Source organism: Lissotriton vulgaris, chromosome 3_1 (genome assembly GCF_964263255.1).
Source record: "Lissotriton vulgaris chromosome 3_1, aLisVul1.2, whole genome shotgun sequence".
In the NCBI taxonomy this organism is placed as follows: domain Eukaryota; kingdom Metazoa; phylum Chordata; class Amphibia; order Caudata; family Salamandridae; genus Lissotriton; species Lissotriton vulgaris.
Window position 1 is genome coordinate 1863910012 of NC_141689.1, and position 25140 is coordinate 1863935151.

The 25140-nt window shown below is 44.3% G+C and overlaps 1 protein-coding gene across 1 annotated transcript in view; it reads left to right on the forward strand.

The window, feature by feature from the left end:
- The window catches only part of LOC147728555 (uncharacterized), a 703293-nt gene that overhangs the window by 412442 nt on the left and 265711 nt on the right, over positions 1 to 25140 (forward strand). Inside the window, exon 13 of the mRNA XM_086962332.1 lies at positions 6009 to 6108. Coding sequence (XP_086818458.1) covers positions 6009 to 6108 — 100 coding nt within the window. The remainder of the gene's footprint in view (positions 1 to 6008; positions 6109 to 25140) is intronic.

Sequence of the window (25140 nt, forward strand, 5' to 3'; positions counted from 1 at the left end):
AACCTAGCTACCTCGTGGCTGTCTTGCTGTCAAATTTTTCGCCATTTTATATTTCTTATTACGAACTGTTTCTAATGTTTCTTATTTTTAGTGAAGTCGAAAGCTCATCAGGGAGTTACTGACTTAGCCCGATTTCTTTTTATTTTTTTTCTTCTTTTCCTTAGCGCGTTTCGAGCTAAAGTTTCTGTTAACAGGGTACGGTGATCACTTCATATTTTTATGTGTCCTTTTCATTAGGGGTACTCCTGGACGGACCAGACGAGTTACCTCCAATAAATGGTCCGGGGTGGAACTAGATTATCGATCAAAGGGGAACATATATTCCTTCATTAGGGTATCATCCTGGACAGACCAAATGATGTACCTCCACTTACTAGGGTAGCCTCCTGGACGGACCAGATGGCCTACTTCCAATAAATGGCCCATGAGTGGGGAGCATATGTCCTCCATAAGGGTAGCTTCCTGGGCGGACCAGGCGAGCTACCCCCCCAAATAAACAATCAATCAGTGGGGAGTGGGTAGGACTGACGAATCATAAAGGGGCATAACCTACCCTTTACTACTTGCAAAGACTAGACAGAATATTTCTATTCCACGTTGTTTGCAAATAGAAAATACCTCAAACAAACAATTCCTGGAACAACAATGTCCAGGCAACCAATCAATCAGTGGGGAGAAAAACAGGCATGACGGATTACAACGGGGACAAACGTCTGCATTACCTGCCCTTCGCTATCTGTAAAGGAAGACAGAATATTTCTATTCGTCTCTGTTTGTAGACAGGGAAGATCTCAAAGAGCAACAATCGATTATTAATCGATTTCAAACAATCAGTGGGGAGAAAGGTAGGCCTGACGAAATCATAAAGGGGCATAACCTACCCTTCTCTATCTGCAAAGAGGGACGAACGTTCCTATTCACCGCTGTTTGCAAACAGAGAATGTCTCGTTCTCGAGAAGAGAACCAATATTTCAAGTAGCATCCAAAGCTAAATGAACCAATAACAACAATATCAGTATTCAAATACCGATTCCAATACAATCAATCAATCAATCAGGTGGATAAAACCACCCTACCAATCAGGCGTAAAAACACCCTACTTAATCTTACCCGGACCGGACCATGCGGATAGTTCTTCGTCTTCCCCTTCCAGCGCCCGATCGTTCTCTTACTCTATGCAGCATTCCTGTGGGATTCCAGTCAGGACAGTAGGTCACTCGAGAGAGGTCCGTTCAGAATCGGTGAAGCTCATTCAATCGGCAGCCGGACGAGGGCCCTCTCAAGGCAGGTATACTCCGATCATTTAGATATTCACCTCATCGTCTGGATCTCTCTTACTGGACCTCATGTCACTGATGGACCCCGCGTTGGGACGCCAATTGTTGAAAGTGAGCCCATCCTAGTATCGATGCCCGGATGGCTGGCGCAAGTCGCCTCTTAGTTCCCATTCTTAATAGTTACCAAAATAAAGAGACGGGCGCTGGGAGCAGGAATCACAAGAACAGGATTTATTACTCATGAGGAGAGCCTGTCATTTCGGACACGAAACACAGTGTCTTTCGGGAGGTGCTCTAACAAGTGAGCTGAAACACCGTCTTTTATACTATACAAAACACTTAGCATTACAATCACGACATTGTGAAACAAGGAAAAGACATCCCCATAATCCTCGTGTCAATCCTACCCCACATATGTTCACAATAGGGACCCTTGACCTGCTGATAAGAGGGGAGGGTAATTACGCAGCTGAGTGTTCCGCCAATTTTTAGGATGTGTGCGCCTGATCGTAGCCCAGGGGGTGGGGTGGCCAGGATCAATAGTGGGTCCTTTGAAGAGGAGTGATTCCATACAATAAGCAGTAAACAGTATCTCCTGGCTTAGGCGATGACCTCAGACATGTGTGGACAGTCAATCGCGGAGGGAGAGTTTACCAACAGAGGGGTTATTCATGAAGGGAAAGGAGGTGCTGGTCAGGCGCGGCCATGACTCCCAAGGACAGGGTCTTGCAGAAGAAGAAGGTTTATGACTTGCCCGTGTGAGGGAGAAGGGGAGGGGGAAGCCAGGGTGTGCACAGGGACAGAGTCGCACAGAGAAAGATCTTATGACCCGTACATGAGAGAGCGGGGGCAGTCAGGTGTAGCTGGGGAGGGCTATGTCAGCTGAGGCGAAGGATGCCTCTTCAAGAGGAAATGGGGGGTTTGCGTGGGTCAAGCAGAAGGGTTGCCTTTCAGGGCAGGGTCGCGCAGAGGGAGAGGGTTTCATGGTCTATGCATGTGAGAGGGGGGGGGTTCAAATACGTGCAGAAGGGAAGTCGGTGATTCTGATGAGCGGGCAAAAGGCCAGGGTGCCTAAAATGGTTGTCATGTATGTATGGGTACGGGCTTTTACTGGCGGAGTGATGCGGTCAATATTTTACGGTATTCATGGTGCTTACAGGGAGAGGAGCGGGAAAAGGGAAATGAACGCTGTTTATGTACATCAATTTCTCTAATTTTCCACAGTCGCCCCTTTTTACATAACAGAGTTCATTTTTGTAATTGATGGGGGTACAAATAAACAGGCGCTGTTGAAGAATTAGCATTTGTCAATACTAACATTTGGCATGTAATCATAGACAGTTGATGTGATGGGCAGAATGCAGCACATAGGAAATTGCATTTGTCTAGTTCCTAACATTCAAACGCACTACATAGCATAAATGTCTCTGACTTAAAAATGTGACCCTGTGGTTATAACGCGCCATATAAATTAAATAAATAAAATAAATAAATAAATAAATAAATAAACGCTGTTTATGTACATCAATTTCTCTAATTTTCCACATCTCAGGAATAGTGGGAAGTGAGAACACTCTTTTGTTATACGTTCATACCAGTCCACAACAGGAGTAAAATCGAGACACGGTAAGGTTAAAATGTTATTTTTAACTATGTGATCTCAAGTGCAGTATTTTAATCAACATAAGCATGCATATGGATAAGAATAATATGGACAGCATGGTTACAATTCCATAAAATAGTGCAAACAGGTGATAAAAGTGCCTATTTAAAGCACCCTCCCTATCTAGGAACTAGGTATTATAAAACTATAGAAGGTCTCTGGAGTTTTCTTAGGGGGTCCCCATTTACCTGTCAGTCCAGTAAGTGTAAAATACATCAGGATCGGTGAGTCTCTCTGCATGCCTGGAATCTTCCAAGTGTGTTCCAATTCTGGCAAGTGTGCTATGATAAAGGCGCCAGAATGTTACTTTGCTTGCAGCTGCCAAATTGTTGTGTCTAGAATGTGTTACACGGACACGCCGATAAACAGGCTCGCAAGTTATGATAACCTCGGCGGCTCAGCACTCACTGTGCAGACTGGAGACACGATGTATGGCTAGAGATGTCGAAAAACAACCCTTTTCTCATGTATAGACCTTCGTCAAAGCTAACTCAGCAAAAACAGCTAAGCAGTGTCTTGTTCAAAAAGCAGCAAAACGAAAATGGTGTTTAAACTTCTAATAAGCCATGCTAACTTAACATGCACGCAAAAAGAGGCCCATAAACCACACTACATAGCCAGTTAGGCTGAATTAAGTCCGGAGTGATATGGTCATGTTTTCTGGAACCTCTGATGAGTCTGGCCAACGCACTCAGAGTGGCTCTAAGCAGAGCCAGACTAGCTTTAGAAAGGCCAGCTAGGGTCACCAAACCATATTCCAAGCGTGAGATAACTAGGGATTGGCCTGCTGACTGGATGTCCTCAGGAGGCAAGAATGGCTTGACTTTTCTTAGGGTGTTGAGCTTGTATTTGGCACCCCTCATAGTGGCACTAATGGGAGCTTGCATGTTTAGGTATTTTTTCAGGATGGTGCCTAAAGATCTAGCAGAGTCAACAACATGCGGGGTGCAGTTGAGTGCTGAGACTTGTTTGATACAATCTTGGGTAGGAGCCGAGTGGTTGCGGGGGGAAATAAGAAGGAATTCTGTTTTAAAGGTATTTAACAACAGATGGTTATGTGCTAGCCACTGTTGCGTTTTCCAAAGTGCATCATTTAGAGTATTTATGTCCTCAGGAGAAGAGAGCTTCAAATATAGTTGTGTATCAGCAGCATACATATGGTATTTATGTATTCTTATTGTTATACCATTCCAAGATGGCTGTCACATTAGGTCTAGGCGCAGTGTCATGGCCATCTTGGAAGAATACAAAACAGGATGGCTTGAGATGGCCATCTGCTGCTATTTGCTTTGCCAATGTTTAGACCACAATTTTACAAGCAAGCTAAAACTGGCAACAAATAAGCATTGGCAAAGTAACATAGATTGGCTTTGTCAATACTTGTTCTTTTTTGTTCTCTATGCTTTATGAATTAATTAATTTGTAATTGTTAAGTCCATGTTTACCTTGGAGTAGGATGTTCTTGTCCTATTGAAGCGGCGCAAAGAGAGTGTATAGGACTTGCTTTAAAATAGGAACGTTTTAATCTTTTTTTTAAAAAATGAGGCACAAGGTATTGCGGATGGGACCTGCCTTTCTTTAATCTTGAGACTTTCAGCAGGTTGGCCTTGCAGCATTGCCATTTCCTTGAAGGACCATACCTGATGAAGAACGCGGTCATTGATGTAGGAATGGATGCATAGATTATCCTCTGTGCGGACCTGGCATAAGAACAGAAGTGATCAGTTAGCAGAGCTCCCTATATGCAACCCTTGATTCAAGTTACGGCTCATGAACTTTAAACGTGATATAGCATGAAGAGAGAAACCTTGGTGCCAGCTGGAGCAAGAAGTGTGTAAGATTCCATTACTGACCTCTTATGGGATGCCCCTTACAAACCCACAGGCAACAAGGCAGCCTATTGTCATCCACCAAAACGACCATAATATCTTGAAATAGGGCCGTTCAGTCAAGATAAATTACGACTTGCCCTTCCCCTTTGACACCAGTCATTGGGAGCCCGGACATTGAACATGGTATTTCAGGGAGTGGTGTGGCGCAGCAGCCAGGGCAGCGGACTCTGGAGCGCAGGGCTCACGGTTCGATCCCCAGCGCCGTAGACAGACCAACTCAGCATCAAGTGACTCTGGGCAATAGCTCGCTTAATCCTCCCGACGGCCGGGTCCCAAAGGCTTGAGCCAGAACGGTGTATATAGGTCAACAGAGCCCCTATAATTGGTCTGATTATTCGATAAGTGAAGGTGGCAAAAGGGTTACCTCTAGGTTAGAGGATGTGTTCCTTGTATCGGCATTGGTCAAAAGCTTTCCCCTGCAGCACCCTTACATTCTAGGAAATGGCCAGACGATTTCGAACAGCACATACCTGGAAATACGCTATAAAGCGGGTGCATGTGGGATGATGCTACGATGGTACTTGACACTGCTGCCTCTGAGGATGATCTATGGTGGTTTGGGTATGTGTTGGCATGGTTGTAGTGAGAGGGGCTCCTAAGTGGTGAGAATGCAATCAAATTACACATTTTTGGATTGAGACTCATATGTTAAAGGCATAACCAATGTCAAGTTGCAGATTAACCCTTTAGGACCTCTATCACATAGATGAGGAAGGACTGTATCTTTTTCTATGCCTAATTATAATCTCATCATTGAACTTTCGTTACCTGCTATGCTGACTGTTGCCCAAAAACAGAAACAGCAGCCGCTCCCACACTGGAACTGTGGTGGTCTAAGATTGGAAACTGCATGCTATAGAGAAACTAACAGCCACTCTGACAGATGAATTGGCTAAATTTGAAAAAAATCTTGATCCCATTTCAGACTTCTATAAAGAGAGACGAATCAAGGATAAGAATACGGCAGCCATCTGGCCTTCTTGGAATAGCAAGAGTTGTTTTCTCACCAGAAAGAATGTCAGACTAATTTAGTGTGATAGCGTGTCAGCATAGGTATTTTCAATGTGTAATATTCTGTTATTGCTAACTTCCTAGAGCTAAATAAATACGCAAATAAAATGAAATATAGAAATGGTTCCATAATGTTATGTTTTTGTTTGTTTGTTTTGTTTACAGGGTCCTCGGGAAGCTGTGGTGTGGTTAGCTGTGCACCATACGCAGAAAAAGGCTCTGGAACTCTTTGCAAGAGAAATTGCTCCTGCTGGGACTGGAATGGGTATTGTATCCTAAATGTAAAAAGCTATGCATACAGCTAGCTTGGTTTTATTGTAAAAGGATTTGATTAATATTGGATAATACTTGGAGCTTGACATAGTTTCATATTGCCGCAGGACCACTTTGAAAGGGGCCTGATACCCTGCTGTCTCTGTATTTACATGTGGCTAGTTCCATTCCTCTTTACTCAGTATCCATGTCCCCAGGTCTCTCCTATCCCACCAGACATTCCTTGATATTGCCTATGTATCAGTTCCCTCACAGTTCACATAACCCCTGGCCAATTGCTGTCAGCTGAGAGAACCAGGCCCGTGTTGCATGAGCTGCAGTCTGTAGGTGGGTGCCCTCCACCACCCAGCTCTGACGTGTCATGCCTTAAGTAAGCTTATCTGACCCGATGCTTTACCATTGGTTGTCGCGGTGTCTTTATTTGGATAGCTCACCTGATTTTGTTGGCTTTCTCTCTGTCCTTTCAAACAGCATCTCTGCTGCTTTCCACCACTGTCAGCAGACTCTACATGAGCTCCATTGTCTTTTCTGTCAGTTCAACGAAGTTAGCTGGAATGGTCGGGAACATTGCAGGGACAGTTTGTGATCCGCGACTTCCAGGCTTCGCCTTAAACTCTGTTTTTTTTTTTATTCTACTAAAGTATTGACGATCTTGTTGATATAGAATACGCCACCCTGAATTTCCTTAAACTCTGTTTTTTTTTTATTCTACTAAAGTATTGACGATCTTGTTGATATAGAATACGCCACCCTGAATTTTGTTAAGCTATTCTAGTTCCAGTTTTATAATGGCTAAATGAGTTATATATTGCAAGGTTTTTACAGTCATTGGTCGTGGGTTGAGCAAGTTGGAGCTAGACATTGAAATTGGTTCTCGTTGCTTTGTTTTTATTAGTTGTAGTTTCTTACGTGACTGACCTCAGAGGTCGATGTGAAGAGTATTTCGATTAGTGGTTTTGGTGTAGACAGTAGCTCTGTTTACAGTAAGATGCATGACTTTTTTAGGGAAGCCAAGGTTGGTGGTGAAGAATGTGACACTTTGAGCTGAGAAGGGTAGGTTCGGGACTGCAACTCTCCAGTCTTTATTCTCCTGCTGTCCCAATATTACAGTCTAAAGAGACTGACAGCCTAAATGCTCCAGTGAATAGAAACTTTAGGAGAGGATTCTACAATTTAAAAAACACTGGCGGATTCAGCGATACACGGGCATCAAAGGGTTCAAAGGGTCTTTATTTCAATTAATAAAAACCATTATATTTACTACATGAATGGCGGAGTTAAAGTCTTAACATCTTAATATATATATACAAAGAAAGAAACATCATATTATTTCAGCCATCTTTCCAATTTAAGTGCAAGATATTAGTGCCATTTCAATAAAATTACAAAACAATAATCTTGCAAACCATTAGAAATGGCTTCTCCATATCATATGTTCGTATTGCCTTAATCAGAAGTAATCAAAGTGGGAATCCTAGTGCAGAATTCGCTAGAGCCTGCAGGAACGATAACTTGTACATTATATATGCTATAAAAAGAACATCATATTATTTCTGCCCTTTTTCAAGATTGAATGCAAAGGAAGTTAATGCAATTTGCTGAGTAATGTAATTCTATATAATTGCAAACTAATATGGGTAATATCTCAACAGCCATATGCTCTTAATTCCTTGATCAATATCAGAGAAAGATTGATACAGTAGTGCAAATTTCGCTGGAAAATTCAGAAGCAATACATTAAATACTGATGGAGATGGTATCATTATTTCTCATCCAGCATTATTACAGTCGTTTCAGTTTAAAGTGCAAAGATGTTCGTGCAAATCTCGCTAAAGTGCTTTGCAATGAAATTGTACACATAATGCACACATTATCCATGCATTGCTATTTTCTTGATTCCTTGACCTGCCCCAAAGGGTGGAGATTATAGTGCAAATTTAGTTTAAAATGCATTACAGTAGAGATAAATATTTTTTTAACAAAAAATCTGCCCTTTAACTACTGTCTCTGCTGCAGAACGTTTATCGTATTTTTCCCTGCTAATAACTTCTCTGCTTTTATATGATATTTTATGAAGGCTAGAATTACTTGAGGAAATGTGCCCTTCATACAGAAAAGTAGAGCTGTCGAGACGACTTGAAACCATGCTGCTTACAAATCCTCTGCAGCAAACCCTTGCGTTCATTTAGCAGCATGGGGCAAATAGATAAAACACGTGTCAGACTTTCTTCATGTAGATGGCAAAGCCAGCACTTAGTAGAACAAGCATTTGCAATGAAATCAAACTCGCCTTTGGGACCTTACATGTATTTAGCTATGCAGCACATTAGCCTGGCTGCTGAAACATCTACTGTTCTTAAACATGGAGGGATAGTAAGCACCAAACTGCGTGACACGTCAGGTATGGGAACACCTGGAGAGAAATATTGCCTTTCAGCGGGAAGTGGTATAGTCCAAGCTCTGTGTTAAATATAAAATCAGGGCCTTCTGTGGTCATATCACTGAAAAATGGTGCGTTACTGTTACAACGCAACTTTTACGTCGTAATGCTGTTACAACGCAGCTTTTACAACGCTGGTTCCATTACATCGGATGCTATTGCAACGCAGGATATTACATAGCAGATGCTATTACAACGCATACCATTACATCGTAAGTATTGGTAAGTATATAATTTTGTTTATTTTATTTAATTTTATTTAATTAATTTAATTAATATTAATGATAAATAAATATATTTATTTATGTTTTTTAATATTATAAATTAAATATATTAATTTAAGTAATTTTTAAAATAAGTATGAGTATAGGAGTATATGTTTTGGGGTACTGAGGTATATGTTTTGGGGTGTTTGGGTATTTTTAGGTTTTAGGGCTGGGTTTGGGTTTTGGGGTACAGGGGTATTTTTAGGTTTTAGGGCAGGGGTTGGGTTTTGGGGTATAGGGGTGTTTTTAGGTTTTAGGGCAGGGTTTGGGTTTTGGGGTACAGGGGTGGTTTTAGGGCAGGGTTTGGGTTTTGGGGTACAGGGGTGTTTTTAGGTTTCAGGGCAGGGTTTGGGTTTTGGGGTACAGGGGTGTTTTTAGGTTTTAGGGCAGGGTTTGGGTTTTGGGGTACAGGGGTGTTTTAGGTTTTAGGGCAGGGTTTGGGTTTTGGGGTACAGGGGTGTTTTTAGGTTTTAGGGCAGGGTTTGGGTTTTGGGGTACAGGGGTGTTTTTAGGTTTCAGGGTTTGGGTTTTGGGGTACAGGGGTGTTTTTAGGTTTCAAGGCAGGGTTTGGGTTTTGGGATACAGGGGTGTTTTTAGGTTTCAGGGCAGGGTTTGGGTTTTGGGGTACAGGGGTGTTTTTAGGTTTTAGGGCAGGGTTTGGGTTTTGGGGTACAGGGGTGTTTTTAGGTTTTAGGGCAGGGTTTGGGTTTTGGGGTACAGGGGTGTTTTTAGGTTTTAGGGCAGGGTTTGGGTTTTGGGGTACAGGGGTGTTTTTAGGTTTTAGGGCTGGGTTTAAATTTTGGGGTACAGGGGTATTTTTAGGTTTTAGGGCTGGGTTTGGGGGTTCAGGGGTATTTTTAGGGTTTATTTTTTTTAAAGTACGACTTTAATTAAATTAAAATAATTAAATAAATTATAATTAATTAAATTTATTAAATCAAATTAATTACAATTTTAAGATTAATTCAATTATATTAATTAAATTAAATTAATTAAATTTAAATAATTACTATTATAAAATTTATTAAATTAAATTAATAAAAATATATTAATTTAATTAAATTACATTAATTCCTATTTAAAATTAAATTAAACTTATTTAAATAAATTATATTAATTACATTTTTACAATTATTTTAATTATATTAGTAAAATAAAATTAATAAAATTAACTTAATTTCATTTTTTTAAAAAAAGTTATACTTACCTATACTTACGATGTAATGGTATGCGTTGTAATAGCATCTGCTATGTAATATCCTGCGTTGTAATGGCATCCGATGTAATGGAACCTGCGTTGTAAAAGTTGCGATGTTACAGCATGCGTTGTAAAATAACGCGTTGTAACATCATAGATCCCTGAAAAATACAAGATTTGAAAAAAATATTATTGTCTGCTGGTGCTCGTGGAAGACAATTTCTATGGACTGGAATGTAGAGACTGCTAAAGTGATTCTGGTATTTTACTGACCTCTGCTGGTCGTTTTCTATCAAGAAATGGAAATAGTCAGTTGCCCGAAATTTTTTAAAACGAAAGTCCCTCAGCAGAAAGCAATTCTGCTATTTTACTGATTTCTACTGGTCGTTTTCTATCAAGACAGTTAAATAGAGGCAGTTGGACAAGCAGAAAGCAATTCTGGTATTTTATTGACCTTTACTTGTCGTTTTCTATGAATACAGTAAAATAGAGGCAGTTGAACAGAAAAAAAAGTCCCTAAGCGGAGGCAGACAAGTCCTAGGGCTGATCTCTAGAGCCCACAAAGTATATCCGTATATAAGAATATACTAAAGTATATACAAGAGGTCTTGAATGCTCGACCTAAAAAAAGGTTTCAGCAGCCATTTGGGGATACAGTCAATTGTTTGCGACAGTCCACAGTGCAGGTGGAGCAGTTTGTTTTTATAAAAAGATCTAAGTAAAATTGTTAGATACGCCGGCGTACGGGCCTGTTGTACCGGCATAGCACCACACTCCATGCACAGGCCTTTCACGAATATCCATTCACATCTTCACTGCCCACTGGAAAATAGTGGGAAAAGGGAGAAGATGGGAGTGCCGTAGGGAAACGGGAGTGAGCATAGCTATTGGAAACTAAAGAAATAGAGAAGATGGAGCCTACGGTCTTAATTGCCAATTTTTGAACCAGAGATTCTTTTTTATAGTTCATAATTTCTCACCTGAACAAAATTGGTTGATCTTGGGCAAATAAAAGAATCGGCTTATGTTTCACTTTTCATAGTGTCAATTTTGCGCTTGCTTCAATTGTAAATTACGACCCGTATGTGGTGCTGCAGTCAAAAAACAAACATTGGCAATGCTGATAATGCTGATAGGTCGGATATATCAATGAAAATGCTCTTTTTTTCATGGACGGGTTTAGACACTCAGTAAGTAATCATACATGCACTCTGTCTTTCATCTTTGAACTCATGCATCCCTCTGTCCATCCACTGGCTTATTCTTGTATTATTCGCTGTCTGACACAACCACAATAAAACACACAAAAGCAATAACATACACAAGATAATCTAAAAGAATACAAGTAGGAAAAATAAAACCTGCTACCATATAAACACTGTGGGTATATGCTTGCAATAACGAAATGAAACATAACAGCTGGTGTTCCTTCTAGCAATAGTTCACTAGCAGCTAGTCTATATGTTGTTCTGAAGTTACAGCATGGCCACCACATTTATAACCCACATGTTGGCCATCTTGGAATGGCCTCCTTATTTAGAATAAGTAGCCATGTTCTAGTCAAGTTTAGCTACAATAGCAGGCAGAGTCAGTCAGTCAAAGTACATTTATTCGGCTAAATAGCCATAAAAAGGCAAACACAAATGTAAAACACATATTTAAAAATACAAAAGGTATACATAAAATAGTTTATGTACCTGCCCCAGTATCCTAGAAGATTGATATTTGTTAAGTACTAAGCATGAGAATACATTATATATACAAAACAGATCATGCATTATATCACTGATCAGCACTGTGATTACTAGCTTAGTTAAAACACAGTACAGAACATTCATATCTCTCCTAAACCTTGGTGCTTGCCAAACATCACTAATAACAGTGTAATATGTATGCTGTGATTTCAGGCCCTGTAAGAATTAGTGGCTTAACCTGGGAGATCAGAGTATGCCCGTACACATTAAGGATGTAAAAAGTGCACTCTGTATGATATAGAAATAACAGAAAACAAGCATTTGCAATGCAATAGGTCTCGCATTAGGAAAGTTTGAGCTATTGGTCTTGTAAATGACCATTTTTTTATTTGTGTTGGTTTTGAAAATAGCTAAATTAATAGCTTTGTCATTTACAATGACAGTAGTTATAACTTTCGCAAATGTGACACCTATAGCATTTGTAATGCAACATATGTTGTATTTACGTGACTTAGATGTATTGATATTACAAATAACAATGGCTTTTAATTTTTTTAAATAATTAATACTTAAATAAAAGTGATTGTAATTTATAAGGGCAATAGCTTAAACTTTTGTAAATAACTTTTGTGAAGATTATGTTCAGTGTCTTTTATTGTGACGAAAATCCAAGAACAGAAGTGAAATATTAACATCTTTTTGTGACATTTGTAATAAAGCTCGATACATTGAGAGAACATATTTGAACCAGTTGTTGTTGAATGGTTGCGCAGATTGATGCTGGGGTGGTGCTGAGTGATGCTGTGGTCATGCTGTGGTGATGCTGAGTGATACTGGGATGGTGCTGAGTGGTGCTGTGGTGGTGCTGAGTGATGTTGTGGTGGTGCTGAGTGATGCTGTGGTGGCGCTGTGTGATGCTGAGTGGTGCTGAGTGGTGCTGTGGTGGTGCTGAGTGATGCTGTGGTGGTGCCGAGTGGTGCTGTGGTGGTGCTGAGTGGTGCTGTGGTGGCGCTGAGTGGTGCTGTGGTGGTGCTGAGTGATCCTGTGATGGTGCTGAGTGATGCTGTGGTGGTGCTGAGTGGTGGTACTGAGTGGTGGTACTGAGTGATAATGTGGTGGTGCTGAATGATAATGTGGTAGTGCTGAGTGATGCTGTGGTGGTGCTGAGTGATGCTGTGGTGGTGCTGAGTGATGCTGTGGTGGTGCTGAGTGATGCTGTGGTGGTGCTGAGTGATGCTGTGGTGGTGCTGAGTGGTGCTGTGGTGGTGCTGAGTGATGCTGGGGTGGCGCTGAGTGATAATGTGGTGATGCGGAGTGGTGCTGTGGTGGTGCTGAGTGATAATGTGGTGGTGCTGAGTGATAATGTGGTGGTGCTGAGGGATAATGTGGTGGTGCTGAGGGATGCCGGGGTAGCGCCGAGTGATGATGTGGCGATGCAAAGGATAGAAAGGCACAAAAAGTGAGTCTAACAGAGGGCAGAAGGGCAGAAAAACAAGGGAAAAACAAGTCTAACAGAGGGCAGAAGGGCAGAAAAACAAGGGAAAAACGAGTCTAACAGAGGGCAGAAGGGCACAAAAAAATCGAGTCTAACAGGGGGCAGAAGGGCAGAAAAATAAGGGAAAACGAGTCTAACAGAGGGCAGAAGGGCAGAAAAACAAGGGAAAAACGAGTCTAACAGAGGTCAGAAGGGCACAAAAAACGAGTCTAACGGGGCAGAAGGGCACAAAAAACGAGTCTAACAGGGGGCAGAAAGGCACAAAAAACGAGTCTAACAGGGGGCAGAAAAGCACAAACCAGAGATGAGGGTGGTCAACATTTACCTGAAGTTTCCTGTCTCCCTAGCAGATGAGACAAAAGGAGAGGTGTGAACGGCCCTGAGAAGTATGCCCCCTGGACACCACACCATCTAGAAACCTCCCAGCATGTTTGGATCAGAGACATGCAGAAATAAAGGTTAGGCCCTGGCACGGAGGTTAACCAGTGTACCCAGAGGAAGGCTATCCCTGTGGTGGCTGCCACCGCCTCACAAACCCCTAATTCAAGGGTTATTAAAGAACTGACATCCGCACAGCTCGGGGAGCCAAGTACCATCTGTGGTCTATGGCCCTGCGTACAGCTATTCTGCAACAAACAGGTGGCTTTTAGGAGGCTATGGGTGCTATGTGGGGTGTTTGGGGCGTTAGACCCGGGATGTCCGAGATTGAAGACTGTACTGTGTCAATTCCGGGACCCATGGCATTCTGGGCAACCTTTAACCGGCTCTCGTGTAGCTTATTGAAAGCCAAATAGGAAGTGCCGAAAGAATGTACTTTCTCGTCTGAGTTCCTTGAAATCTGCTGGCCAAGCACTTCATTTGTACATCAGGCCGCTTCCTCGCTCTGTCAGTGTGTTCCTGTCGCCCAGCAGCTCTGTGCCCGTACTTCGGAGCACACTTGGGTATGAGAGCTGCGGCACCTCCCCTCCCAGTTCTGCCCGTGGGACCCGAGACAGTTGGCCAGCAGCATCTTTAATATAAGAAAGGACATTCACACCACACTGGGGCTATTGCCAGCTTCTTTTCCTTCCGACGATATTTAATTAAAAAAGCTGAGAAAGTAAAGAAAAATAAACAAGTAATTCAAGCGCAGCCGCATTTTATAGTGGAAGTCCTGAAACTGCCTGTTTGTGAGGTCAGGATACGTTTCAGCTGCTGTAAACTTACAACAATTCAACTGCCCAGAGCATATCTGTTGAGTGGGCGACTCCACTTAGCACCTCCACAATCTATTTATAATGTGTCTTTTAAGTAGTGTATGCATGTGCTCTGCTGCAGTGTTAGCACCGCCGTAGTTAAAATAAACAAATAAGAAAAGTGCGGGGAGGAGCATAACAAGGCATTGGCAGGCGAAAGGCATGCCTCATTCAACTGTAAGGAGCATGAGACTCCCCCACACTCATCATTACAAAGGCACTATGTAGTAAGGGCGGGACAGTGTTGCTCTGTTAGGGAGCATGGGAAGTGAAGTGCTCCCAACTGAAGTTAAAAAGAACAAGCATGAAGTGAGAACTGTGGATCAGAGGTCAGAGCTGCCGACTCTGGAGCTGGGGACCAGCGTTCGAGCCTTGGCGTGGGCTCAACATCTGTAATTATTAGCGGACCTTGCACTTTTTAAACTAAAATTAAATAAATAAACAACATCTTGGAAGGAGTGGGAGAAAGATAAAACGAGTTAGTTAAAAAAACATGTGACGGAAGTGACTGGCTGTTTGGAAAGTGAAAGCGCAAATCACATGCTGAATGTTGCAGAAAAACAGGTTGTGACAGCAATAGGAACAAGTAGATAAAAGAGCCTGGGGGGAAGCGAGCGAGGTTAGGGAAAGCATATGGGGAGTAGATAAAGACAATGTTGTAGGGGGGGAGAACAAATGCGAGACATGGCCTTGCGGCCTTGAAAAGTGTGAAGCAGGGGGCGGGGGCGGGGGAGTGGATCCCTTTGAAGTGAAGCTCTCGGAGGCAGGCGGCTCGAGAGCAAATGGTAAGCGCGTTCACGAGCACATGCACTCGATGTAATCGGCCTGGTGGTTTCAGAGCTTGTTTTGCCCTCAATGTCCTATTTTCGCTTGCGCGATTAATAGGACGAGACCTAAACATAAAATGAATAAGGGATTGCTGAGTAGAGTTATCAGAAGGGCAGTTGGGCAAGGTAGAGAACCAGGTGTCCTGTTGAGGAAAAGTTGCCAGGAAATGAACTATGCACCATGTAAAATGGGTTAAATAAAACCTATGTTCGGGATTAGGGATCCATAATAAGTAAGGTTCTGTCCCTTCAGTAGTGGTGATCTCTGTACAACAGGAAATTGTATCCATAGCCTGAATCTTGGTGGTTCTAATGTATGTTCTATGGTTATTAAAAAGAGTTTTTACCATAGCCCTTGAGTTATAGATTTAATTTGGGGAGTGAAATAAATTAACAACGCCAAGTTCTGCAACTTTTCTTTTAATATACACTAGCTGGGGGATAGAATCCCTAAAATCTAGTCTGGCATAGTCTGCGAGAACTTGCCCCTGGCTCACACTTCAGTAGTGGTTTTCTTTAAGGAAGAGCACAAAATGAGTGTGCTCAGGTAAGTCTATTTGTAGTGCTCGTGCAGTGAGTAACTTTTTTCATAACTGCGATATTCTTTTGTAGAGTTGTAGACCTGTTTGAAAGAATACATGTCTCACTTTTCTACTGTACATTCATCACTTGATCTGTAGATGAGCATAAGTTGCAAGTTGAAGGGAAATAGCTAAACATGGTTCAGAGAAGGGCTTGTTTCAGGAGTTGAAAGGCTAGACGAGGCTGAAGGCAAAAGGGTTAAGGTTTTTATGAAGTGCAGGTATTTAGAAGGACACAATAGCATTATTATGTTTTGTTTCTAATACTGCCTAGTACTGATGGCCATTTCGCAGTACAGGCAAATCTTATTTCACTTTTCTAGCAAGGAAACAAATGTGTTAAATTCTCAGTTTGTGACTGAATATTTTCTTTCACTTTTATATGAGAAGCATGGCAAATTGGGATTTAAAGTGATTCCATGCTTTGAACTATTAAGTCTTTTAAGTCTTTCTCTGTTCACTATTCCTTTCACTGCCATCTAGTTCCAATGAAGACGCTATTGTGTAAGTTACTTTTTTCTTTGTGGAACCTTTTTTGTTAATAAACAACTTGTTTCCGATGGTTTTCCCGAACTACATAAGAAGCTTCGCCTTTCGTTAAAAATGTCTCTGTGAAGTCAGTGCCCCTGGCATTCTCTACATGGCACTAATACAGAATTTCTGCTCCAATTAAAGAAAATGAATAATGTGCCCTTGGTCAACATACAATGTTTACAGGTCTATGTTCTTGACAAATGTTCACATCAACGGTCCACATCAGTAAAAACTCAAATCACAGATCGGCACTTTAGCTATGTGACTAGACATGCCATATATTAAATCTTTAATTGCCACGGGCCAGTGGCGGTATCATGGGCCATTTAGGAACTTCATATATTAAATCTGTAAATGGGCATTGGCTAGTGGCATCATAGAGACCCTAGTGCTCCTTGATTTCTCTTACACCCCCAAGCAAGCAGTGTTTTTTTTTTATTCGGACTGTGTACCGACATGGCAGATACTAAAGCTCACTTATACTACCTACCACAATGTATCAACAAGTATACTTGTGAGCATTTGCAAGAATGTGGTTCATAGATTACAGTTGCTTCTGTTCTAGTTTCCACTAGTGCTTAGTACAGATTCCTGGCATCTCATAAATTTTCTTTCACACTTGTGGTATTGTGTGTTTATTGCATGGCCCATTGCCGTTTTGCCTATATTAGCCTAGTTGTTCATATTATAAGCTACATTTCTTTTGCTCGCGTTACAACATAAACACGCTTGCCTTTGTGCCACGTTGTATTTTCAAACAGAACCTGCATATGTTTTTGTGTTTCATTCTTTTCCTGGGATTTAGTCTGAACACCATAGACCAGGTCAAACAACAGTTCCCCTCGTTATTCTCTCTGGGTGGACACTAACGCCTAGACATAACATGAGAAAGCAGCTGCTGTTTGTGAGCAGACGTCTTGTCATATAACTAAGGATGAGAGTTCTAAAAAACACACTGAGCGAAGGTCCTGAGGCAAGGCTACTACGTCAGCTGAGGTGTAGTTCGATCTTTGAGATGTAATCATTTAGCTTAAGTTGGAAGGGGGGCATAGGCTTATCTGTTTTATAACATAACCGGGCTTTTTATGGTATATGGTTTGATAGCCTTTCTAGGGAGATTTTTTCTATCCATTTGTTTTTTAATTGTGGGTCAAATACTGCATCTTAGAGCACGATCGCGTAAATACATATTCGAAACTTCCTTCATGTATCTTGTTTATCCTATTGTGGACAAGTACGAGTGTGATATCAAAAGGGTTAGTCCTGTTACTGCGATCTCTGAGAGGATCGAGAGTGTTGTGTTCTGGAGTGCCACTCACTTCTTTCTCTGGAAAGGTTAGAAAGGCAGTGAGGCACTATAGCAGACTCGGGCTCATAGATACTGAGGTAGTATGGTGACTCAGTCCCTACATGCCGATGTTCTACGGTCCCAAGCATAGTTATGTTCCTGAGCAGAATCCCTGCAACTGCGGAACAGAGCATCAGCATAGATATGCCAGCTGGAAGGGCCCAAAATATGTCAGACACTGTCAAAGTGTCTATTGTAGAGTAGCGCAAATTGGCAGGGTGTTTTAGGTCTCGGCTAAAGACGCGCGGAAGCGCGTCTCCGCCGAGATCTTTTGTCAGGGACTGTGCTTCCCAGGAGACAGCCTCGGCCACGCGCATTCCCTCTTCAAGGAGGGGATTTCCGCTGGCCACGCGCTCGCGAACGCGCTCTGCTGCTGTCTCCTGGGAAGCAGCAACACCACACACGCATGCGCATACACACACACAAGCACCCATGCACGCACTCACATACATACATACAGAGACACCCCCCATGACACATACACACACGCGCGCACACACACAAGTGCACCGAGGCCCCCCTCCCCCGCCGTCACCGTCGCACACATACATACACACACACACACACACACGAGCATACACACACACACGTGCACCAATCACGCCCCAGCCTTTTGGAACTTACCTTACCTTACCTTACCTCAGCACGCGGCGCCCAACCTCCTGCTGGCGCGGCCCCGGGGCTCTACACCGCTCACAGGAGCCCCGGGCCGCGAGACGCAACGACTCCGCCTGCCTCCTCTTCCGCTCTGAACGTGGCCCCGCCCCCGTCACAGGCGACCGTGCCTGACTTCCGGGGCGGCCGCGATACTAAGAGACTGCATATTTCCCACTTAGAGGTTCTACTTTTGATGCGTATTTCCATGTGGACAGGGATAAGGAGTTTAAGGTAGGTCATACCAGGCCAGACCAGTCACATTTTCAGAGTAGCAATGAAAGGAAAATCCAACTCTGATACCCCCGGCCGGACCGTATGAAGACAGCAGGATTCTAGGCTCGCACAACCTCGGCCAATAAACTGTTGCTGCCCGGACATTGCGCCCCCAACGTGAACCGCCTATGTTGCTCTGCAGCTCATCGCTGATCCAGTCCCCTGGGGTGCGTTACTGTTACAATGCAACTTTTACGTCGTAATGATGTTACAACGCAGCTTTTACAACGTAGGTTCCATTACAACGGATGTCATTACAACGCAGGATATTACATAGCAGATGGTATTACAACGCATACCATTACATCGTAAGAATTGGTAAGTATTTAATTTTTTTTTAATTTTATTTAATTAATTTAATTAATATTAATTATTAATAAATATATTTATTTCTGTTTTTTAATGTTATAAATTAAGTATATTAATTTAAGTAATTTTTAAAATAAGTATGAGTATAGGAGTATATGTTTTGGGGTACTGAGGTATATGTTTTGGGGTGTTTGGGTATTTTTAGGTTTCAGGGCAGGGTTTGGGTTTTGGGGTACAGGGGTGTTTTTAGGTTTTAGGGCAGGGTTTGGGTTTTGGGGTACAGGGGTGGTTTTAGGGCAGGGTTTGGGTTTTGGGGTACAGGGGTGTTTTTAGGTTTTAGGGCAGGGTTTGGGTTTTGGGGTACAGGGGTGTTTTTAGGTTTTAGGGCAGGGTTTGGGTTTTGGGGTACAGGGGTGTTTTTAGGTTTTAGGGCAGGGTTTGGGTTTTGGGGTACAGGGGTGTTTTTAGGTTTTAGGGCAGGGTTTGGGTTTTTGGGTACAGGGGTGTTTTTAGGTTTTAGGGCAGGGTTTGGGTTTTGGGGTACAGGGGTGTTTTTAGGTTTTAGGGCAGGGTTTGGGTTTTGGGGTACAGGGGTGTTTTTAGGTTTCAGGGTTTGGGTTTTGGGGTACAGGGGTGTTTTTAGGTTTCAGGGCAGGGTTTGGGTTTTGGGGTACAGGGGTGTTTTTAGGTTTTAGGGCAGGGTTTGGGTTTTGGGGTACAGGGGTGTTTTTAGGTTTTAGGGCAGGGTTTGGGTTTTGGGGTTCAGGGGTATTTTTAGGATTTCTTTTTTTAAAGTACGACTTTAATTAATTTAAAATAATTAATTAAATTAAAATTAATTAAATTTATTTAATAAAATTAATTACAATTTTAAGATTAATACAATTATATTTATTAAATTAAATTAATTATATTTAATTAATTACTATTATTAAATTTATTAAATTAAATTAATAAAATTATATTAATTTAATTAAATTACATTAATTCCTATTTAAAATTAAATTAAACTTATTTAAATAAATTATATTAATTACATTTTTAAATTATTTTAATTATATTAGTAAAATAAAATTAATAAAATTAACTTAATTTCATTTTTTAAAATAAATTAAACTTACCTATACTTACGATGTAATGGTATGCGTTGTAATACCATCTGCTATGTAATATCCTGCGTTGTAATGACATCCGTTGTAATGGAACCTGCGTTGTAAAAGTTGCGATGTTACAGCATGCGTTGTAAAATAACGCGTTGTAACATCATAGATCCGTCCCCTGGTCCCACAGCAGAGTGGTGAGTGCAGAGTGGTGAGTGCAGAGTGGTGAGTGCAGAGTGGTGAGTGCAGAGTGGTGAGTGCAGAGTGGTGAGTGCAGAGTGGTGAGTGCAGAGTGGTGAGTGCAGAGTGGTGAGTGCAGAGTGCAGAGTGGTGAGTGCAGAGTGGTGAGTGCAGAGTGGTGAGTGCAGAGTGGTGAGTGCAGAGTGGTGAGTGCAGAGTGGTGAGTGCAGAGTGGTGAGTGCAGAGTGGTGAGTGCAGAGTGGTGAGTGCAGAGTGGTGAGTGCAGAGGGCAGAGTGGTGAGTGCAGAGTGGTGAGTGCAGAGTGGTGAGTGCAGAGTGGTGAGTGCAGAGTGGTGAGGGCAGAGTGGTGAGGGCAGAGTGGTGAGGGCAGAGTGGTGAGGGCAGAGTGGTGAGGGCAGAGTGGTGAGGGCAGAGTGGTGAGGGCAGAGTGGTGAGGGCAGAGTGGTGAGTGCAGAGTGGTGAGTGCAGAGTGGTGAGTGCAGAGTGGTGAGTGCAGAGTGGTGAGGGCAGAGTGGTGAGGGCAGAGTGGTGAGTGCAGAGTGGTGAGTGCAGAGTGGTGAGTGCAGAGTGCAGAGGGCAGAGTGGTGAGGGCAGAGTGGTGAGGGCAGAGTGGTGAGTGCAGAGTGGTGAGGGCAGAGTGGTGAGGGCAGAGTGGTGAGGGCAGAGTGGTGAGTGCCCAGAGTGGTGAGTGCGCAGAGTGGTGAGTGTGCAGAGTGGTGAGTGTGCAGAGTGGTGAGTGTGCAGAGTGGTGAGTGTGCAGAGTGGTGAGTGTGCAGAGTGGTGAGTGTGCAGAGTGGTGAGTGTGCAGAGTGGTGAGTGTGCAGAGTGGTGAGTGTGCAGAGTGGTGAGTGCAGAGTGGTGAGTGCAGAGTGGTGAGTGCAGAGTGGTGAGTGCAGAGTGGTGAGTGCAGAGTGGTGAGTGCAGAGTGGTGAGTGCAGAGTGGTGAGTGCAGAGTGGTGAGTGCGCAGAGTGGTGAGTGCGCAGAGTGGTGAGTGCGCAGAGTGGTGAGTGCGCAGAGTGGTGAGTGCGCAGAGTGGTGAGTGCGCAGAGTGGTGAGTGCGCAGAGTGGTGAGTGCGCAGAGTGGTGAGTGCGCAGAGTGGTGAGTGCGCAGAGTGGTGAGTGCGCAGAGTGGTGAGTGCGCAGAGTGGTGAGTGCGCAGAGTGGTGAGTGCGCAGAGTGGTGAGTGCGCAGAGTGGTGAGTGTGCGTGTGCAGAGTGGTGAGTGTGCGTGTGCAGAGTGGTGAGTGTGCAGAGTGGTGAGTGTGCGTGTGCAGAGTGGTGAGTGTGCGTGTGCAGAGTGGTGAGTGTGCGTGTGCAGAGTGGTGAGTGTGCGTGTGCAGAGTGGTGAGTGTGCGTGTGCAGAGTGGTGAGTGTGCGTGTGCAGAGTGGTGAGTGTGCGTGTGCAGAGTGGTGAGTGTGCGTGTGCAGAGTGGTGAGTGTGCGTGTGCAGAGTGGTGAGTGTGCGTGTGCAGAGTGGTGAGTGTGCGTGTGCAGAGTGGTGAGTGTGCAGAGTAGTGAGTGTGCAGAGCATTGTGTGCTGTTGAGTGCAGAGTGCTGTGTATTGGCAATGTTAATGACAATGCCCATTTATTTTTGATTTAAAGAAAAAAAATGTCATGAGCAATGCCAATAGCTCTACCTTTAATGATGCCGAGACCATTGCATTGCAAATGCTTGTTCGTTTTGTTTTCTGCTAGGCCAGCCATTGTCTGCCATGTCTGCTTAGGTGATATAATGAAGGGGTTTCTTATCCACAATAAATAGAGTTAGGGATATGAATCTGACTTGCATACAATTATGACCACCAAGTATTAGCAAAGGCAGTTCGTAGGTTGGGCATTGGTTTTAACCATACTTGTTTTGTCATGTTTTTTGTAAAACGTAGATTTTGGGGAGCAGTTGTTGACTATATAAAAAGAAAACATTGGCTAAACATTGCTGTAGTAGTCCCTGGAACTAAGGGGAAACAATTTTGTGTGTGAATATGCTCCTTATGAAGAAGCAGAATGCCATCACTCACAGTGCAGTGGGCTAGCCCTCTGCTGTAGTGGGCGGAAGAAAAATGTGAATGACACAGCAAGTGACCAATGGAAGAAGGCTATCTTAAAGCCTAGCTACATAAGTATATTGAAGATATTTGTTCAATAAAACCAGAATTTCATGGTTAACGTCAGTTTCAAAAACCAATCAAAAGGTAAGATAAATATTGGAGAAAGTTGAGCCCATCAAGCATTTCTGACTGCAGGTTATTGATCTGTCAAATGACATTTGCAGCTTTGTTGTAATGTATATGCAGTGTTGTTTGTTAATGATCACTGAATCTATCCAAAATATAAACATAGAAATAATAGTACTACAATACTGTGTAGAAGATAAACCATCTTTAAAAAAAAAAAATTGAACTCTTATGTAATGGACTTGTCAGACATCACGTTGACTCAGAGGGTCGGGCCAGGATTCTTGGTGCGACTGCCCAACTGAGTAGCTGTGTTCAGCCACGCTCTACTTCCACCTGTGATCCGGCGACCGGTGACCGGGGCCTTTCTAAGGAAATCGCAACCCAATATAGTCTAAAACAAAGTGCCTCTTAGCCCCGTTACTCTTCTCCTTACATCTCGGACCTCCCCGCCCACTTATACAGAGTAAGGGTATATCCTCGACAGTTGGTGGTAGAACAATAGCCTGTTTACTGTATGTGGACGACATAATAATCTTGAACCTTAGTCCCAAAGGTCTAAATAGACGCTTAAAGGCATTGCAACAATTTGCTGATGCACATCCTTTAAAGATCAATGTTAGACGGACCGGGAGGGTCGGCCGAGGATAAGGGGAGAGGTCTCCGGGGAGAGCCGCCTCCAGCGATCGTACAGACAAGTAACTTCCCCCCCCACAGACGTACGCCACACAAGGTTAAGGTTCAACGATACTTTATAGGCAATTCTTCAAGTACGGTAGAATGATACAAGGAGGTCTGGACTCAGGGGTCCCCTCGATTCTGGTCTCTGGATTGGGAAAAGGGTAGCGGGACAGTCTTGTTACCAATAGATGAAATAGCTCTCAATCCTCGAGCTCGGCGTTCTAGATGGTCGGGCCGCGGCGGAGCCAGCAGGTCCCGAGATGGATGAAGGAAGCGACGGTCCGCGGCGGAGCCAGCAGGTCCCGATGAAGATGGTAGTTACAAACGGTCCGCGGCCACGCCAGCAGGTCCCGACGACGATGAAGGTTACGAAGGTTGCGGCAGCGCCAGCAGGCAGGACGATAGTTCGCAAGGCAGGGCTACGGCAGCGCCAGTAGTCCGTCAAGGATGAGTTCTTCTCTGCGTCTCTCGACTCCAGGATACAACTCCCTTCCTGCTCTGGAGCTGCCCCAGTTATAGGGCTGATGCCCTTTGATGTCCGGACCCTCGCACTTGGAGGTCGGGAGGTCCGGGATGAGGGAGTTCAGACACCCAGCAGGGGGGTGGAGCCAGCGCCCGGGGAGGTTGGGGGCGAGCGCTACCTGGCGGGGGAGAGCCATCGACACCTCTTTCTCCCATTGACCTGCCAAGTAGTCCGCTCACCTCCTGGGTGGATGGTGGTGCCGGGATGTCGGAGGCCTGGCCAGGCCCAGGGTCGATCGGAGGCCACGCGGCCTCGTGGTGTAGTGTCCAAGATGGCGCCCAGGTTGGGCGTGCGGGCCAGTAGTGGATCAGGCCCACGAGGTCGATATGTTCAGAGGCAGGGGTCCCGGAGGGGACGGAAAGCGTGAAGTGGTGGTGTGTGACACTTGAGGGACCGGGCTCGGGCCTGGTCGGGCAGAGGGGGAGCGGGCCCTTTATGTGGCCTGTCCAACATGCGTCCCCCCCAGCTGAAGGCGGGGAGAGTCACCCATCCTCTTGGGGACTCTCCTCGTCGAGGCGGAAAAAGCGGGACAGGCCATCCGCGTTGGCGTGATCTGGCCCAGGCCGATGTTCTACAGTGAAGTCCATCCCTTGCAGGGAGATGGACCAACGTAGTAGTTTTGGGTTCTCCCCCCGCATCTGCATCAGCCACTGCAGGGGTTGATGATCGGTCTGTACCCGGAAGTGTGTGCCAAAGAGATAGGGCCGGAGCTTTTTGAGGGCCCATACCACGGCGAAGGCCTCCCTCTCGATGGTGCTCCAGCGTTGTTCTCGAGGTAGGAGTCGCCTGCTGATGAAGGCCACTGGCTGATCAAGGCCTTCGGGGTTCAATTGAGACAGGACCGCCCCAATGCCATGGTCGGAGGCATCCGTCTGGACGACGAATTCCCGGCTGTAGTCGGGGGCCTGGAGCACAGGGGCGGAGCACATGGCGGCCTTCAGTTGTTCGAAGGCTGTTTGACAATCTGGGGTCCAGTTGACCTTCTTTGGTTGATTTTTGGACGTGAGTTCTGTGAGGGGCCCCACTATGGTACCATAGTCCTTCACGAACCGTCGGTAATAGCCCGTGAGTCCCACAAAGGCGCGTACCTCGGTCTGGGTGATGGGGGGCTGCCAGGACTGGATGGCGGCGATCTTGAGCTGCAGAGGGGCCACCAGGCCGCTTCCCACCTGGTGTCCGAGGTAGGTTACGGACCCCTGCCCAATCTGGCATTTGCTGGCCTTGATCGTGAGGCCAGCTCGCTGAAGGGCCTGTAGCACCGCTCGGAGGTGGTGGAGGTGGTCGGACCAGTGGTGGCTGTATACAGCGATGTCGTCTAGGTAGGCGGCGCTGAATCCTTCGAGCCCGGCCAAGACCTGATTAACGAGTCGCTGAAACGTTGCTGGGGCATTCTTCATGCCGAAGGGCATGACCTTGAAATGATAATGGCCGTCAGGAGTGGAAAATGCAGATCGTTCTTGGGCCCGGGGTGTGAGGCCGATCTGCC